The sequence below is a fragment of the Chinchilla lanigera genome, unplaced genomic scaffold (assembly GCF_000276665.1).
Source record: "Chinchilla lanigera isolate Chin_1 unplaced genomic scaffold, ChiLan1.0 scaffold00050, whole genome shotgun sequence".
Lineage (NCBI taxonomy): Eukaryota > Metazoa > Chordata > Mammalia > Rodentia > Chinchillidae > Chinchilla > Chinchilla lanigera.
Window position 1 is genome coordinate 3,222,688 of NW_004955451.1, and position 16,350 is coordinate 3,239,037.

At 44.4% G+C, this 16,350-nt stretch overlaps 2 protein-coding genes across 7 annotated transcripts in view; one reads left to right on the forward strand and one right to left on the reverse strand.

Moving 5' to 3' along the window:
* Positions 1–2,923, reverse strand: part of Rps6kb1 (ribosomal protein S6 kinase, 70kDa, polypeptide 1) — a 44,526-nt gene extending 41,603 nt beyond the window's left edge. For all 3 annotated transcript variants that reach the window (XM_005393979.2, XM_005393978.2, XM_013519164.1), the window contains exon 1: positions 2,697–2,923. In XM_005393979.2, the coding sequence (XP_005394036.1) occupies positions 2,697–2,837 (141 nt within the window). In that variant the 5' untranslated portion in view covers positions 2,838–2,923. The remainder of the gene's footprint in view (positions 1–2,696) is intronic.
* Positions 2,924–3,040: 117 nt separating this feature from the next.
* Tubd1 (tubulin, delta 1) overlaps positions 3,041–16,350 on the forward strand; it is a 23,286-nt gene continuing 9,976 nt past the window's right edge. For 3 of the 4 annotated variants that reach the window (XM_005393975.2, XM_005393977.2, XM_005393974.2), the window contains exons 1-6: positions 3,041–3,332; positions 4,105–4,316; positions 7,470–7,617; positions 8,829–9,045; positions 10,472–10,703; positions 15,016–15,180. In XM_005393975.2, the coding sequence (XP_005394032.1) occupies positions 4,148–4,316; positions 7,470–7,617; positions 8,829–9,045; positions 10,472–10,703; positions 15,016–15,180 (931 nt within the window). In that variant the 5' untranslated portion in view covers positions 3,041–3,332; positions 4,105–4,147. Of the gene's footprint in view, positions 3,333–4,104; positions 4,317–6,287; positions 6,483–7,469; positions 7,618–8,828; positions 9,046–10,471; positions 10,704–15,015; positions 15,181–16,350 lie in introns of those variants that run through there. The other variant, XM_005393976.2, reaches the window with a different exon arrangement.

A 16,350-nucleotide genomic window follows, 5' to 3' on the forward strand; every position in this document is an offset into this window, starting at 1 on the left:
GTGAGCACAGCTGCCTTCCACAAATCTGTGCAATAAAGCTGGGCATGGTGGCACACTGCTATAATCCTAGCACTCAGGAGGCTGAGGCAGGAGGATCGTTGTGAGTTCGAGGCTAGCCCTGGCTACAAAGAGAGCTCAAGGTCAGCCTGAACTGCATAGAGAGACCCTGTCTTAAAAAGAAAAAAAAAGTTTTTATAATAAATTAAATTATAAATTCAGAGTAGGAAACATTAGTAGATTTTCTAAAGAATCTAAACTTCCCATATTTCAGACTTTTAATAAGAATTCTACTATTTACTATTACTCTCAGAATAATCTGGATGTCACTCACTCTCCTGGGGTTGCCAGTTAAATCTCACTCCTATTTTTTCCTTTGTCCACCTTGAGGCACCTCTTAAGAATAAGACACTCAAGCTGGGCATGGTGGCGCATGCCTGTAACCCCAGCACTTGGGAGGGTGAGGCAGGAGGATCATTTTGAGTTTGAGGCCAGCCTGGGTTACAAAGTGAGCTCAAAGCCAGCCTGAACTACATAGAGAGACCCTGCCTCAAAAAGACAGAAAAGATAAATTAATTAAAAAGAAAAAAAGAAAGTAAGAAACATTTTCACTGGAGATGGTAGTGCATGCCTGTTATCTCAGCTACTAGGGAGGCTGAAGCAGGAGGATCACAAGTTCTAAGCCAATCTGGGCAATTTAGCAAGGCCAGTCACAAAATTACATAAAAACAGCTAGACTGTAGCTCAGTAGTACAGTATCTCTGGATTCAATCCCCAGTACTGCAAAAACAAGCCAAAAACCATTTTCAACTACAAAAACCTTGTCAAATGAGGTATTTTACGGAAGGTTCTTCCTCAAGATCCTTTTTAATTACCTCCGTTCTTTCTCCAAAGTTTCCCTCCCTAATAAGTGGCCACATTTCTTTCTCTTTCCATTTTTTTCTGGTCCCCTCCTCCATACCCTCTCAGAATCTACTTGCTGTACCTAGCAAAACAAAAGCACAGGAGTAGGCCAAAACTGGAACATACACTGTTGCTGAAACATATTAAGAAACTGCAAAGAAAAATGAGGTCCTGGTTTACAATAGGAATCTTAATACGATGTTATGCTTTCAAAGGAGGATAAGCCAGTAGTCTGGGAATTCTATTAGTTGAACTAATGAAAATATAACGCATCCTTCCTGTCCAGTTTTTTCTTTTGCCCTATTTCAAAGTCACTGTCCTATGGAACCAATGTAACTGACCGGAGTATGGGACACACAGGGAAAGTAATCCTGCATTCGTTTCAAACTGTATTTAATGTTCACTATGTTCAATTAAGAGGCTAACTGAAATTCCATTAGAATATATATCAATTTAAAAAACACGTATCTCAATACTCACTTTCTAGACTGTGATTTTAATTGAGACTTGATTACGAAAAGAACAGTATTATTTTAGCTCACTTAGTCTCACAAAGTGTTCAGAGTTCTTTATAGTTAGCATCTCAGTCTTTTATCAGCAATAGGACATGATTTACTTGCCAGAAAAGAAAAACTGGGGATGAGAAACAAAAAAGAAAAGGCCCTATGCAGTTACAAAACATCAGACATCGGTCATAGATTCATATACCCTTAAGATAACGAGATTTAGGACCTAAATTACCATGAAGTAATCACTGATGATCATTCGTCCACAGGGAGTTTGACAACATCATTTTTGTACTTCAGGTACAATTTGTGATTTTTCAATAAATTTGTCTCAGAAAAAAAATATTCCATAAAAAGCGACCAAACAGTGAGACAGCAAAGGTAAAAAACCAAGACGTCCACGAGGAGAAACAAGTCTAAATTTAGCACCCTAAAATACAGCAAGGAAAGCCCTCGCAGCACTATTCACAAGTTTCAGTTCAAGCAATTTATTTTTGGCAAGCCAAATCACAGCTGTCAACACTAGTTTTCTCTCCACCCCAAAATCACATAAATTATTCTGAAAAAATAGAGACATCTTCAACTTGAGGAAAAATTAAATTACAAATGACGTGTGTCGTTATAATTTAAAAAAAAAAATCACACGGAAGGGTTTTTTTAAAAAAAAAAAAAAAAAAAGGCAAACGAACCCTGAAGATGCAGCAGAGCCCCCTTGCTCCCGAAATACAACTCCCGGCGGCTGCAACAGCAGCGGCAGCGCTACTCCCGACAGAAGTTTTCAGCTGTCACTTCTAACAGCTGAGCGCTTCCGAGGAGAGAAGCGACAGGCCGAGAAGAGAGGCGGCCGCGGGAGGTCCGAAGACTTAAGACCTGCGATCTTCCCATCCGAGGGAAAGCCTTCCACATTTCACCTGCGCTTACGGGACGCCGAGCAGCCTCCCCCACCCGCAGCGCACGCTCGCCCCGCCCGCGCCCCGCCACACTCAGCTCAAACCGCGTCGGAAACCGACCCCGCGTCCATTCCGGTCTCTGCAAACAGGTGCTCGGGCCGCGCTGCTCCGGGGATAAGGGCGCGCCCCGCACCTGCGAGCCCCGCAGAGGCCTCACACCTAGCGCCAGGTCCGCCCCGCCCGCTCCCTGGCTCTCGGCAGCACGGCACCTCAGCTCCTCCGGAAGGCTGACTCGCGCCCCGCCGGGGCTCCGAGCTCTAGGACACGCCAGGCTTCCCGGCCGCCGCCGCCGCCCCGACCCTGTCACCTCGGGGGCCCCCCTCCGGACCCCGGGCCTCACCCCCTCCTCCAGCTCATCCTCAGAGCCTGCGTCCTCTGGCTGGTCCAGGTCTATGTCAAACACTCCTGCCATGTCCTCAGCTTCCCTGTCTCGGAAGTCAGGCGCTGGGTAAAAGCCGTCCCGCCTCCGTCGTCGCCTCATGGGCCCGGACCCGCCGCAGACACCGTCGCTACTGCCGCCATCACCGGCTGCTTGAGCTCAGTGCGTCTGCGCCTAGGCCCTAGACTGGCTCTTCAAGTTCAGCATTGGAGCATGCGTAAAGGGCTCCGTGAAGCCTAACTGTGGGCAATGGACATGCGTAGATCTAGCTCCACAGTGCCGATACTGGCAGAGACATGCGCATAAAACCAGCAGAAGCCGCTCGTAGAGCCTGAAGCATGCGCATTGTCTGCGAGCGCTTTTGGTGGACCGAGCATGCGTCCCATATCCAAAGTTGATAAATTGGAATTGAACATGCGTGATTGACCTTTCGAATTAAAAAAAAAAAAAAAAAAAAAGCAAAATTCTTGAAGTAAAGGAACATGCGCATTCGCTCTCAGTGGTTTTTTTTAGTATTGAAAGTGAGCATGCGCATAGTAAGAAGGTTGGATTTGTGAAGTTTGAATCCGACAGAAACCGCGGGGCCGAGGGTTGTAGGTGAGTGGGTTTAGTGAGGTCCTTCTAAAGGGCCGGTTCTCACCGAGGAACGGTCTTGGTCTTACTTGTTAGCCTGGAGAAATCAACCTTTCAGAGCCCCCGTTTCCTTGTTTGTAAAATGAGGACAATGTTACTTTGCCGGTTTGAAAATACTGTACAAGTAACGGAAATGAGTGTTGCATGACCCTCCTGTGCGGTCTTTATCAGAAATTGTCTCTTTGCTGTTAAAAGTGCGATCTGCCTTACTGTATCACTGGTCTTTCTCCAGGTTCCATGTTGGCTGTATTACCTGAACTAAACACAAAATCTTTTTGGAAGTCTTAATTATAGTTATCTGGGCAGAAAGGCGGTTGGTAGAAAGACTGTGTTATTATTTTGAAGAGAGAAAATTAATGTTAATTGAATGTTTGTTGCGCTGATTCTGATGAAGTGTGTACTAATTACTTCAGTCAGCATTTATTTTGTTTTGCTTTGTTTTGTTTTAAATGCATACTTAGGAAAATAGTGAATATAAATCATGTTTCCTGTTGAGCTGTGTATGAGTGGATTTTCACACAGCAAATCCAAGATCCCAGAACTGTGGAAAAGCAAGAGAAGAACGTCCTCGAATGACTGGCTCCTTAAACAACAGCGCTGTTTCATCGATCTTATCATATACATACATGGCATTTTAAAGTTACTTTTTACTCATGTATAATTAATATATACGGCATCTTTTTGTCCTCGCTCGTAATGTGGCGGTTCTCAAAGTCTGCGTTTTTTTCTCGTGCAGGTTGTTCCCTTTCTGAAGGAACAGGCCTAATGTGTGGCTCAGCATGGCAGTCGTAACAGTGCAGCTTGGTCAGTGTGGCAACCAGATTGGCTTTGAGGTGTTTGACGCTTTATTTACCGATTCACAGTGTTCCCAGGGATTCTGCTCTAAGAGAGAGAATGAGGCGTATCAAGCATCTTGCACAGAAAGATTCTTCCGGGAGGAAAACGGAGGTATGTGTGATCCACAGGTCTTTACTCCAACATAAACTCTTCAAGGCCTGACCTTGTATAAGTGTCTGAACCCCATCCCTTCCCATCTCTCTAGGGAATGACTTTGCACTTGGCGCTGTTTCTGTGTTAACAACCTTTGCTTTTCTAGAGGCATCTTTCCCCCAGCACATAAGCATGCTTGGATCTCACCAACCAAGCACATGGACTGGGATGTAGCTGAGTGTACAACGCACGCCCAGTAGGCATGAGGCCATGGGTTTGGGTCCCAGCACCATAAAATAAATAAATAAATAAATAAACTAACTGTAGTGGATTGAGAGCTGGTGGTCAACTTATAACTCCCAGCTGAACTGATTAAGTGTGGTGCTGGGTGTGGGAGGCCCCCCTGGGGATTGTTGCCGGCAGCATAAGAGGCAGAACTGGAGGAGAAGTGAGGCTGTTGGGAGCACAGAAAGGCTGTTGGGAGCTGGTAGAAGCTGTAAGGAGCTGTTGTTTCTGTTGGAGAAGCTTGTCCTGCTGGCTTTCCTGATGAACTCTGCTGTTTTCATGCTCCAAGGAGCTTGGGACCTTGTTGGCACTGAGAATAGCTTCGGTTCACTTTGGGGGAGCTCTGGTCCTCACTCTGAGCATTACTTCCTGGCTCCAGAGGGGAAGAAGGTGCACGGCTCAGGCTCCTGAAGAAGCTTGCTGCATTGGCTTTCCCAGTGGGAACTCAGCTGTCTTCACCATTGGAAGAGCTCGGGACCTCACTGTCGCTGAGGATAGCTCTGATACCTTCCAGGGGAGCTCTGGTTCTTATTTTGAGCATTGCTTCCTGGCTTCAGTGCAGATCCCTCAGCCTACTAGTACAGATTCTTCATCCCACTGGCAGAGACTTCCTAGAGTCCACCACTGATCTTTGAGACTTGCCAGCGCAGATCCGTGAAACAGGCCTGCATGAGATATTGTTATGGGCTCTGGGCCTCCAGTTGGATTTGTGGGAGGCACTGTTATGTGCTGTAGGTCTTCAGCTGGACTCATGCAGGACATTTCCATGGGATCCAGGCCCTCAGCTAGTTTCCTTGTCTTAGTGTGTGGATAGATTTCCTGTACTCTTTTGTATATATCATTCTTTGGATGACTGTTATAAACAATCTTATAAAATATGTGTCCTGTATTATATATTGTTTTCTCTTGCAAAAATATCCCCCAAACCAACATACCAACTAAGACTTATCTCTTGACTGTAGCTTTGTTGTTGTTGTTATTATTGTTGTTGTTTTTAGTAGTACGGAGGATTGAATCCAGTGCCTCATGCCCAGTAGGCAAGTGCTCTACCCCTGAGCTACACCCCAGCCCATCTTCTTCCTTACTGTGTTTTTGCTTTTTCAACAAAGATTCTCAGAGGAGAACCCTATTTAACCAGCTGTAATCCTGCTTCTGCCCCACAGTGCCCCTGAAGCAGCTCTAAGAAATGTTTCTAGTAACCTCCTAATTACCATGATTTTCTTTTCTTCATTTAACTTCACTACTGGGTTTGATAACATTAACTATTAAACTCACTCCTTCTCCTTCAGCTCTGAACTTTTCTTATCCACTATTTGCATCTCAGGTATAGCTCTCTCTGGACAATTTCAGTCACTTACAGTGTGCTGCATCTTTTTACATTAGTGACTGTCATACTTCTAGCATAGTCATTTCCAAATGCAGACTGATTCTTAAAAATCTCCACCTGCATCTCCCATTTGAGTCTCAAATTCCTGTCTCCATACCCAAAGAATTCATTTATCTTTTCTTGTTTGTGTGTGTGTGTGTTTGAGTGAGGGTCTCACTATGTAGTGTAGGCTGGCCTGGAACTCACTGTGATCCTCCTGCCTCAGCTTCCCAGGTGCTGGGATCACATGGGTGCACCACCATGCCTGGCTTGTCATTATCTTTTCTTTAAAACTTGCACTCAAGGTCTGCTTATTTGACTCCTATATATCTCTCAAGACAGGTCTGCCTTCAGCTTCGCTGTCATTGCCTTAGATCTGACTCTCTCACCTGCACTATCTCCAGACGTTCACGTGTTTCCCTGCCTGGAGTCTCATGTGCATCTCCTCTGTTCTCCTCGCTGCTGTATTTAAAAAGATGTCCAACTTTTCCTCTACTGCTTGAAAATGTTCAGGCTGTATCACTGCCTAAGAGGTAAAGTTAAAGCACTGTAGCATTGCCTTTGAGGATTTCCAAGGTCAGAGCCTTGCCTCTTTCCCATCCCCATACCTCTCTATCCCCTCCTCTCCATCCTCTGCTCTGACATTTTTAGTTTTGCTCTGATAATTCTGAGCTGTGTGTTGTGCCCGTGATACCTTTGTACCTCTGAATGTGCTGCTCTTTGGTATGGATTCGCTGTGCCATATATTGCACTATGATTAAGTGTTGCTATGCTTTGTTTTTGTTGATTATTGGTTTGGCAGCACCGAATTGAACCCAGGAGTACTCTACCACTGAGCTACATACCCAGCCTCTTTTTAGTTTTAATTTTGAGACAAGGTCTCATTAAGTTGCCCCGGCTGGGCTTGAACATGTGATCCTCCTGCCTCAGCCATCCACATAGCTGTGATTATGGGTGTGTGCCACCACACTGAGATGTGGGTCAACGTGCTTTATTTCTCTCACCCGTCCTTCTAGGACTAGTTTGAGGTTGCCTTCATCTCTCTATTCTCAGCACAGTACATGGCACATGGTAAACACCCCACAGATGTCTTTAGACCTGAACTAAATGCTCGTGTTAGCCCGGGGTGCTAAGCAGAATCCTGGACTTCACGAACATCTGCCTTTCCCTGCAGCTGCAGGGTTCTGAACCAATATGACAGATTTTTCCCCAACTCCTGTTTTTTTGTTTTGTTTTTGTTTTTCTGAACCTAGGGCCGGGGATGTAGCTCAGTGGTCTAAAAGTTTATGCTTGGCTGGCGTGGTGGCACACGCCTGTAATCCCAGCACTTGGGAGGCTGAGGCAGGAGGATTGTTGCGAGTTCGAGACCAGCCTGGGGTCCAAAGTGAGCTCAAGACCAGCCTGAACTGCATAGCGAGACCCTGTCTCAAAAAGACAAAAAAAAATAAAAAATAAAAGTTTATGCTCCATGTTACCTAAATAAGACATACAAAAATTTTTTTTGTATTTTCCCTCTCTAGTTCCAATTGCCCGGGCCGTACTTGTCGACATGGAACCTAAAGTTATCAATCAAATGCTGTCAAAGGCTGCCCAGCCTGGGCGGTGGAAGTATGATCAGCATGCGCGCTTCTGTCAGAAACAGGGTTCTGGAAACAACTGGGCATATGGGTAAGAAGAATTCCTCCTGATTTTCAGTTTCATTACACTGGCATAGCCAATTAGTAAATAATGTAGGTACAGCTATGCAGTTGATAGACTAAGCATATAATCTTGAAATTGCTATTTTAAAATTTTAGAATTTGAGTTACCCAGAAAAACTCACTCTATCTCTGTGCCTTAAAATGCATGATGAGCCGGGCATGGTGGCTCAAGCCTGTTATCCCAGCACTTGGGAGGCCGAGGCAGGAGAATGGCTGTGAGTTCGAGGCCTGCCTCAGCTACAATGTCAGTTCAAGCCCAGCCTGAACTGCATAGCAAGACCCTGTCTCAAAAAAAAAAAAAAAAAAAAAAAAAATGCATGATGAAACCATGGGTATTCTGCAGCAGATGTTTTTTTTTTTTCATTCTTCACTGTCATGCCACAAACTAACTTATTATTGATACAGTGTCCTTACCTGGCAGTATCCCAGTCCTCAAGAATACTACAAGGTAGTGTTCCCATACTTTCCTGTACACTGAAATTTCCTGGGATTCTCTGGGAGGTCCTCATGCCTAGGGATCATTTCCAGAGATTCTGATTTATTGTTTTGGGGTGAAGCCCACATGTCAAGAATTTTCAAAGCGCCCTTAGGACTAATGTGCAGCAGTTTGGGAACCACTACTTTAGGGCTATTGTTATGAATATCAAGTATTATGTTTCACCATAAATTAGTAGAAACACCTTGTGGTTGAAAGCTCCAGCTAAAGGAATGGCTGATACACGAGGCATGGTCATGCACATCTACAATCCCAGCACCCTGGGAGGCTGAGCCAGGAAGAGTGCAAGTATGATCCCAGCTGGGGCCACTCAGCACCTTAACAAGATCCTGCCTCAAAATGTAAAAAATGAAAAGGGCTGGGGATATAGCTCAGTGTGAAGGCCCTGGGTTCAATCCCCAGTACCAAAAAAAGAAAAAAAGAGAATAGCCTATAAAAAAGGAACTTTCTGGATTCTATAAATTCACTCCACTCTTCTAGCAGTCCTTTTCACCTGCTAAATTTATTGAACTGCTGCATTTGAAAATTTGTCAGTCAAGGCCCCCGTACCTTTCATGAGTGTCAGCTCACGTCCATAGCTTCAGAACGCTCTCTCTAGCCCAAGTCTTTCACCTCCGCGTCACATCTCTCTGGTTACATCTGTCTGACAGGTGTTTGTGTTTGCTTCTTTCACCATTACATAGCTACTCTGTTCACGGACCCAAGCACGCGGAGTCTATCATGAACCTAATCCAGAAGGAAGTGGAGAAGTGTGACTCTTTGAGTGGTTTTTTCATCATCATGAGCATAGCTGGGGGCACAGGATCAGGACTGGGAGCCTTCCTTACGCAGCACCTGCAAGATCACTACTCAAATGCTTTGAAAATGAACCAGATTATATGGCCTTATGGAACCGGTGAGGTATGAGCACATTAATTAACAGTGTTGTTTCCTTTGCAGTTAAAGTGAATGGGAAGTGTTAAATTATATCTTAAGGAAAGATTATATAAATATGATACTTTTATGAATAATTCATCTAATTTTGCTTAAATTTTTCCAAACATCGGAGGTATCTGTCCTGTTTTTAAAAATTCCAAAGATGAGCCGGGCATGGTGGCACATGCCTATAATCCCAGCACTTGGGAGGCTGAGGCAGAAGATCCTTGTGAGTTCAAGACCAGCCTAGGCTACAAAGTGAGCTCAAGGCCAGCCTGAACTGCATACTGACACCCTTTCTCAAAAAAGACCAAAAAAAAAAAAATTTCCAAAGATGATGTGTGGTGGCACACACTTCTAATCCAAGCTGCTTGGGAGGCTGAGACAGGAAGAGGACAAGTTTGAGGTTACCTTGGGAAGTTTAGCAAAACTTTGCCAAAAAAAAAAAAAAGCTGATGGTGTAGGTCAGTGCTCCCTGGGTCCCATCCCCAGTACTAGGAAGAAAAAGAAAGGAAGGACATGGTGACTTATCCCAGTAATCCCAGCACTCAGAAGGCTGAGGCAGGAGGATCACCGTAAGCTCAAGGCCAGCATGGACTGCATAGTGAGACCCTGTGTCAAAAAAATAAAAAGGAACAGAAAAGAAAAGAGGAGAGAGAGGGAGGGAAGAAGAGGAGGGAGAGACAGGAAGACAGGAAAGGGAAGGAAGGAAGGGAAAAGAAAATATTGGCCAGGTGTGGTAACACACGCTTGTAATCCCATCCCTCGGGAGCCTGAGCTTGGCAGGCTGAGGCAAGCTCGGCACAAGTTCAAGGCCAGCCTGAACCGCATAGTGAGACCCTGTCTCAAATTAAAATCATATATGTTGAAAAAAAGGGCGACACAAATCATTCTAGGAAATGATGCAGGAAGGAAGCGTGGTTTGTCTGGAAGGCATTGTTCTAGTATCACTAATCTTACCACTCAGGGAGGCTGATGTCATTATTATCCCTGTTTTACAAATGAGGAAACTGAGGCATAGAGAGATAAAATAATTAGCCCGAAGTCATTCACCTGGGAAGTAATGGGGCCAGGATGTGAACCTAGACGGGAAGCCTTAAGAATCTCCAGTTTAAAAAACATTAATTAATTTTTTAAAAAAAGAATCTGCAGTTTTCTTTTCTCTTTTTGGTACCAGGGATTGAACCCAGGGCCTCATGCATGATAGGCAGGCACTGAGATATACCCTCTGCCCTTCATTCAGATTTTATTCTGAGACAGAATCTTCCCGAATTGCCTAGACTGAACTTAAACGTGGGGTCCTCCTTCTCGAGCCTCCTGAGTAATGGGATCACAGCCATCACGGCCAACTTAGAATGAGCGCTCCTAACCACTGGTCTCTCCTGCCTTATTTCCGGCCTTCCTGCTCCAGGTTATCGTTCAGAACTACAACTCCATCTTGACGCTGTCTCACTTGTACCGATCTTCAGATGCCCTCCTTGTCCACGAGAATGATGCTGTCCATAAGATCTGCGCAAAGCTGATGAGCACTAAGCAGATCTCCTTTCGGGATATAAATCAAGTCCTCGCACATCAGCTGGGAAGTGTGTTCCAGCCCACTCATTCTGCAGAGTGCTCATTTCACTACAGAACAAATCCACTAGGTATTGTTCTCTCCGTGTTTTTATAGGAAAATCTCATGTTCTTTTTTTTTCTGTCTCATGTTCTGACAGCTGCAAACTTACTCTTCACTGTCTCCTCCTTTCAGTTCTCCCTCATCTGAGAAGTCTCACTTCAAGCTGGTGTGGTTGGTTTTTTGTTTTGGGGACAGGATCTCGTTAGGCAATTCAGGCTGGCCTCAAACTTGTGGCGATCCTCCTCCTGCCTCACCCTCCTGAGTCCGGGTTGGCAGGTGTGTGCCACCACGTCCAGCACGCTGGTGTGGATGTGTGGCACTGCACTGTATCCCCAACCACTCTTTCCTTTTTTTTTTTTGAGGCAGTACAAAGGCCTTGTGTTCAACCCATCCCCAATACCCAATACTGTAAAAAATAAAACAAAACCTTTCTTCCTTCAGACCTGCTTATATCTCTGGCCTGTTTTACTGGAAAGTCTTGAAAAGTTGCTAAATTTCTCGAAAGAGTGGTAGAAAGAGCCTATTGACTTTCATCATTCAGGTTTTCTTCTTTCTTATTTATTTGCAGAAAAAGGGGCCATGGGCTGGGAAATAGCTCAGGGGCACAGCGCCTTGCTTGGCAAGTGCAAGGTCCTGAATTCGATTCCTGATAGCAAAATAAAAAACAAATAGGAGGCAAACACAGGGCCTTGCCTATGCTAGGCAGATGCTCTGCCACTGAGCTACATCCCTAACATCTTTTTTTGTCTTTTGGTTTTTTTTTTTCCGATACTGGGAATTGAACTCAGGACCTCGCGCTTGCCAGGCAGGCGCTGTGCCGCTGAGCTACATCCCCAGCCCCTCATCTTTTTTAATAGTCACTTTACTAGAGCTGTGCGTGGTGGCGCACGCCTGTAATCTCAGCACTCTGGAGGCTGAGCAGGATGACGGTTGCAAGTTCGAGGCCAGCCTGGGCTACAAAGTGAGTTCAAGGCCAGCCTGAACTGTACAGAGAGACCCTGTCTCAAAAAGACCAAAAAAAAAGTCACTTTACTAGAATACAATTCACATACCATGCAATTCACCCATCTCGAGTGTAGAATTCATTGTTTTTAGCGTATTTATAAGGTACACACACACACTCATCACTCCAGAAAAACCCTGTACCTGTACCTATTAGCAACCACTAATATTTTCTTTTTCCTCCAGCAACTTCGGTGCTAGTCAGCCACCAGTCTGATTTCTCTCTCTTATTTTTTCTTCCCAGTACTGGCATCTGAACTCAGGGCCTGATACTAGGCAAGCATTTTATCCCTGAGCGGTATACTATATGATAGATCACATTTTGTTTATTGATTCACCAACTGATGGACACCTTTTTGGCTACTAGGAATAAGGTTGCTGTTTACAGTGGTGTGTACATTTATGTATGGATATGTCTTCATTTCTCTGGGATATATATTTAGGAGTAGAATTGCTGGGTCATGGATGGGTATAGCACTCACCTGTAATCCTACTTGGCTCCTTGGGAGGCTAAGGCAAGAGGATCCAAAGTTTGAGGCTGGCCTGGGCAACTTAGCAACAACCCTGTCTCAAAACAAGAAAGGCTGGCGATGTAGTTCAGTGATAAGAAATAAAGTAAATGTTTGAGAAACTGCCAGACTTTTCCAAAATAGGTCTACTGTTTTGCAGTCCCAGCAAGCTACATGAGGGTTCCAGTTTCTCTACATCCTCACCTCGTTACTGTCTTTTTCACTGTAGCCACGCTAGGGGCTGGGGATTTAGCTCAGCGGCACAGTGCCTGCCTGGCAAGTGCAAGGTCGTGAGTTCGATTCCTGGTACCAGAAAAAAAACCAAAAAAAAGACATTGTAGCCACCCTAAAGGGCATGAATTTGTGATTTCAGTTTGCCTCTCCTTGGTGGCTAATAATGTTGCACATTTTTTTCAGTTGTTTTTTGGTCATTTGGGTCATTTGTATATCTTGTTTAGAGAAAAGTTCATTCAGATTCTTTGCCTTTAATCTTTTTTTTTTTTAATAAAAGAACAAAAATATATTAAACACACACATTTACAAAATAACACAAGAACAATACAAGCAACACTGAAATGCAGTCAAGGTGATAGGAAATTAACAGTGGTTGTATTACATACTGATTTCTCAGGAAAACAAATATAGACATGTAAGATTGATCAAATAATTGGTAACTGTTCCTTTCAATAAAGCTATAGGAATCAGAAGTACAAACTTCGCTTTTATTTTTTATTTTCTTTTCCAGTACTGGGGATTGAACCCAGGGCCCTGAACATGCTAGCAAGCACTATACCACGGAGCTCTGTTCCCAACCCTGCCCATTTTTAGAGGTTGTGTTCTTTTGTTATTGAGTTGTCTCCGTTCTTTATATACGCTGGATACAAGTCCCTTATCAAGTATCTGACTTGCAAAAATTTTCTTACATTCTGTGGGTTTTCTTTTCACTTTCTAGATGAGACTTTCCTCCTTTTTAATCCCTTGCTCCTGGCCTCCTTCCCATCTCCCTCCTGTCCTTTCTGCCTCTTACCTGTGGCGTCTAGTTCCCAAGTCCGGTGGACTTCTCGTAGCCTGACTGCTCCCTTGTGTGTCAGCCTGAGGACTTCACTGTCGCTCTTGTTCTCCCTCCCTATCTACTCTGTCTTGTATTTCCTGACCAATGTTACTTCCTTTTGCCTCTGAAATACACATTTCTGCAATTGTTCATTACCTCTTATTAAATGGTGCCTTATTAATTCAGATCATCTGAGTGCAATTGACTTTGTAATCTTTACCCCCATTTCTAATGTGTTTCTCAAAGAGTTGCCTGTCCCAGTTTTTGTTGTTATTTTTGAAGACAGGGTCTCACTACATAATCCAGTTGGCCTCAAACTTGTGATCCTCCTGCCTCAGCCTCCCATGTGCTGGGACTACCTGGTTAAAACTAGAATTTTTTTTTCTCCCAGTACTGGGGACATGGTTTTACTAAGTTGCCCAGGCTAGGTTGGAACTCAGTCTTCCTAACTTGGCCTCCCAGAGTGCTGGGATCATAGGCATGAACCACTACACCTGGTTAAGGACAAAAATTGTTGTCTAGTTTTTTTATCACTCTTGTCCTAGTGCCTCAAACCATGCATGGTGAATAGTAAGCACTCAGTGAAATCTTCATTGGGTGGAGAGCAAATGGATGTGGAGTTCACGGAAGTGGTAGCGGCTTTGGACATAAATGTAGGTGTTGTGTAACGTGGATGAGTGAGAAGCCAGCCTCCAGCTGGTGCTCCTTATTGTGCCCCAGGGAGAATGTGAGGAGCAGGGCTAATCCTCGCCTGGGGTTTTGCCAGAAAGAGGGCGGTGGATGGATTCTGAAGGCAGGGATATCATATAGCCAGATAAGTAAAAGGTTGAGAGAGTTTTCTCAAGGACTATTTAGTAAACACAGAATGACAAGAAAAGCATATTAGCTCTGAGACTTTCTTGGTTTTTCTGAGATTTAACTAAATGTTTGTTCACATTTCCAGGGCGTCAGCTTCTGAGTTCTCCTTTGCTCTTTGATGAAGTGGTTTTAGTTTGTTTAGTTGTTTTGTTTTGTTTTTAGCACTACTGGGGATTAAACTTGGTGCTGAACTTCATTCCCATTGCATGCCTGTAATCCCAGGACTTGGGAGGCTGAGGCAAGAGGATCTCTATGAGTTCGAGGCCAGCCTGGGCTACATAGCGAGACCCTGTCTCAAAAAAACAAAACAAAACAAAAATCTATACATATTCCCAAACCTTTTAATTTTTTATTTTCAGAGAGGGTCTCCCTAAGTGGTCCAGGTTTGCCTCAGACTTGCATTCCTCCTACCTCTGCCTCGAGAGTCTCTAGGATTCCAGGCATGTGCCACAGTGCTTGGCTTTGCCTCTTTCTCTCTTTCTTTCTCTCTCTCTTTCTTTCTCTTTCTTTTTCTTCCGTTCTTCCTTTCTTCCTTTCTTCCTTTCTTCCTTTCTCCCCCACCCTTTCCTTCTTTCTGCCCTCCAGAGTTAAGGAGCAAACCCAGGGCCTTGCTCTTGCGAGGCAAATGCTGCATCACTGAGCTATGCTACCACCACCCCTGCCCAAAAAGTGTGTTTTCTCACCCAGGCTAAAATGGGTACCAAATAAATAAATAAAATAAAATAGTGGTGCTAAGACAAAGTAAAAATGTAATCTGTGATAGACATCATCTCTAGAATTTTTTTGAAGTTTTAAGCAGTTCTGGCTTTGGAGAAAATACATTTGACCCAGAAAACCATGAAATCATGATTACTTCAGGCCAATGGCACCAGTGTGGAATAAAGACGTTTAGTTCAGATCTTTTTCTTCCTTCTTTACAGGAGACTTAATGGAGCATTTAGTTCCCCATCCTGAATTCAAGATGCTGGGTGTTCGTACCATTCCTCAGATGTCTGAGACTTCCCTGCCCTACAGCACGTTTACTTGGAATGGCCTTCTGAAGCGTTTGAGACAGATGCTCATTTCTAATGCGAAAATGGACGAAGGTAAAGGGTCCTTTAAAAACCTGCAGCCCACACGCTGGGAAGAGCGCCTGGCCGGGCTCTGCGGATAAACTGGCCGGGGCCACTTGAAACAAAGGCACCTTCTTCTGGCGCGGGGCCTCCCGCAGGGAACTGGCCGGCATGTCCCGGAGGGCTCCTTCAGCACCTCAAGCGTCAGTCCCAAAGAACATTTCAGATGAGTGCCGTATGGTTTTTCAAAGCTTTACTATATTTTAACAAAAGTACCATGTAGGCGTGGTTTTCTGTGTTGGTGTTGGTACTGGAGACAGAATCCAGGGCTTCGTTAGACAAGGGCTCTACCCGTGGGCTCCGTCCCCACCCTTTCTACTTTTAGGGACGGGGTTTCACTGAACTGCTGGGGCTGGCATCAGACTCGCAATCCGTATGCCGCAGGTTCCTGGGTAGCTGCAATTATAGGTGTGAACCGCCACACTCGCCTGTAAACATAGTTTTAAAAGCCAAGTGGTTCAGAGTCGTGTAAGGGTGAGGGCTGAGGTGTGTCAGGGCCAGGGCTCAGCGGTGGAGCTTGTGCTTTGTATCCCCAAAGCCCTGGGCTCGATCCCCAGCACCACAGAAGGTTAGAAAACAAAAGAGAGAGAAACTTAAGTGTATATTTAATTACATATATTATGTTGCACTGTGTGTAAAGTATGTGCCAATTTTTCAAAGTAAAGTCATTATCCAATATGAATTTCTAACAAAAACAGCAGTCTCCTGCCCTCCACTTCCGCCCTGCATAGGTGAGACTGCTGTCAGTGCTTCAGCTGTTGCTTCTGGAATCCGCCTCCATGGAGCTATCGCTACTTTTCTTATTTTATTTTCCAGTCTTAGAAATTATCCGTTGCCTTCCTAATGTCAAATCTAATGGCTGAGTCTTCTTCTACCCCTCCGCATACACACACCCACGTGCACACACTCAGTCACTCACGTTTGTGTGCTTCTTCTCAATTTAATTTACCATACTTCTGGGTTAGACCAGTTTTCAGCATTTTTATTACTTTCACTGTGTAAATATTATTCACAGTTGAGCCATGTACTGTGTACACAAATTACGTGGTATATCTTATTTTATGTACAACTCTTCCTCCTAGATTGTTCATATTCATACTTACTTACCTATCATTCATCTATCCCAAAACTTTTCTATAAAAA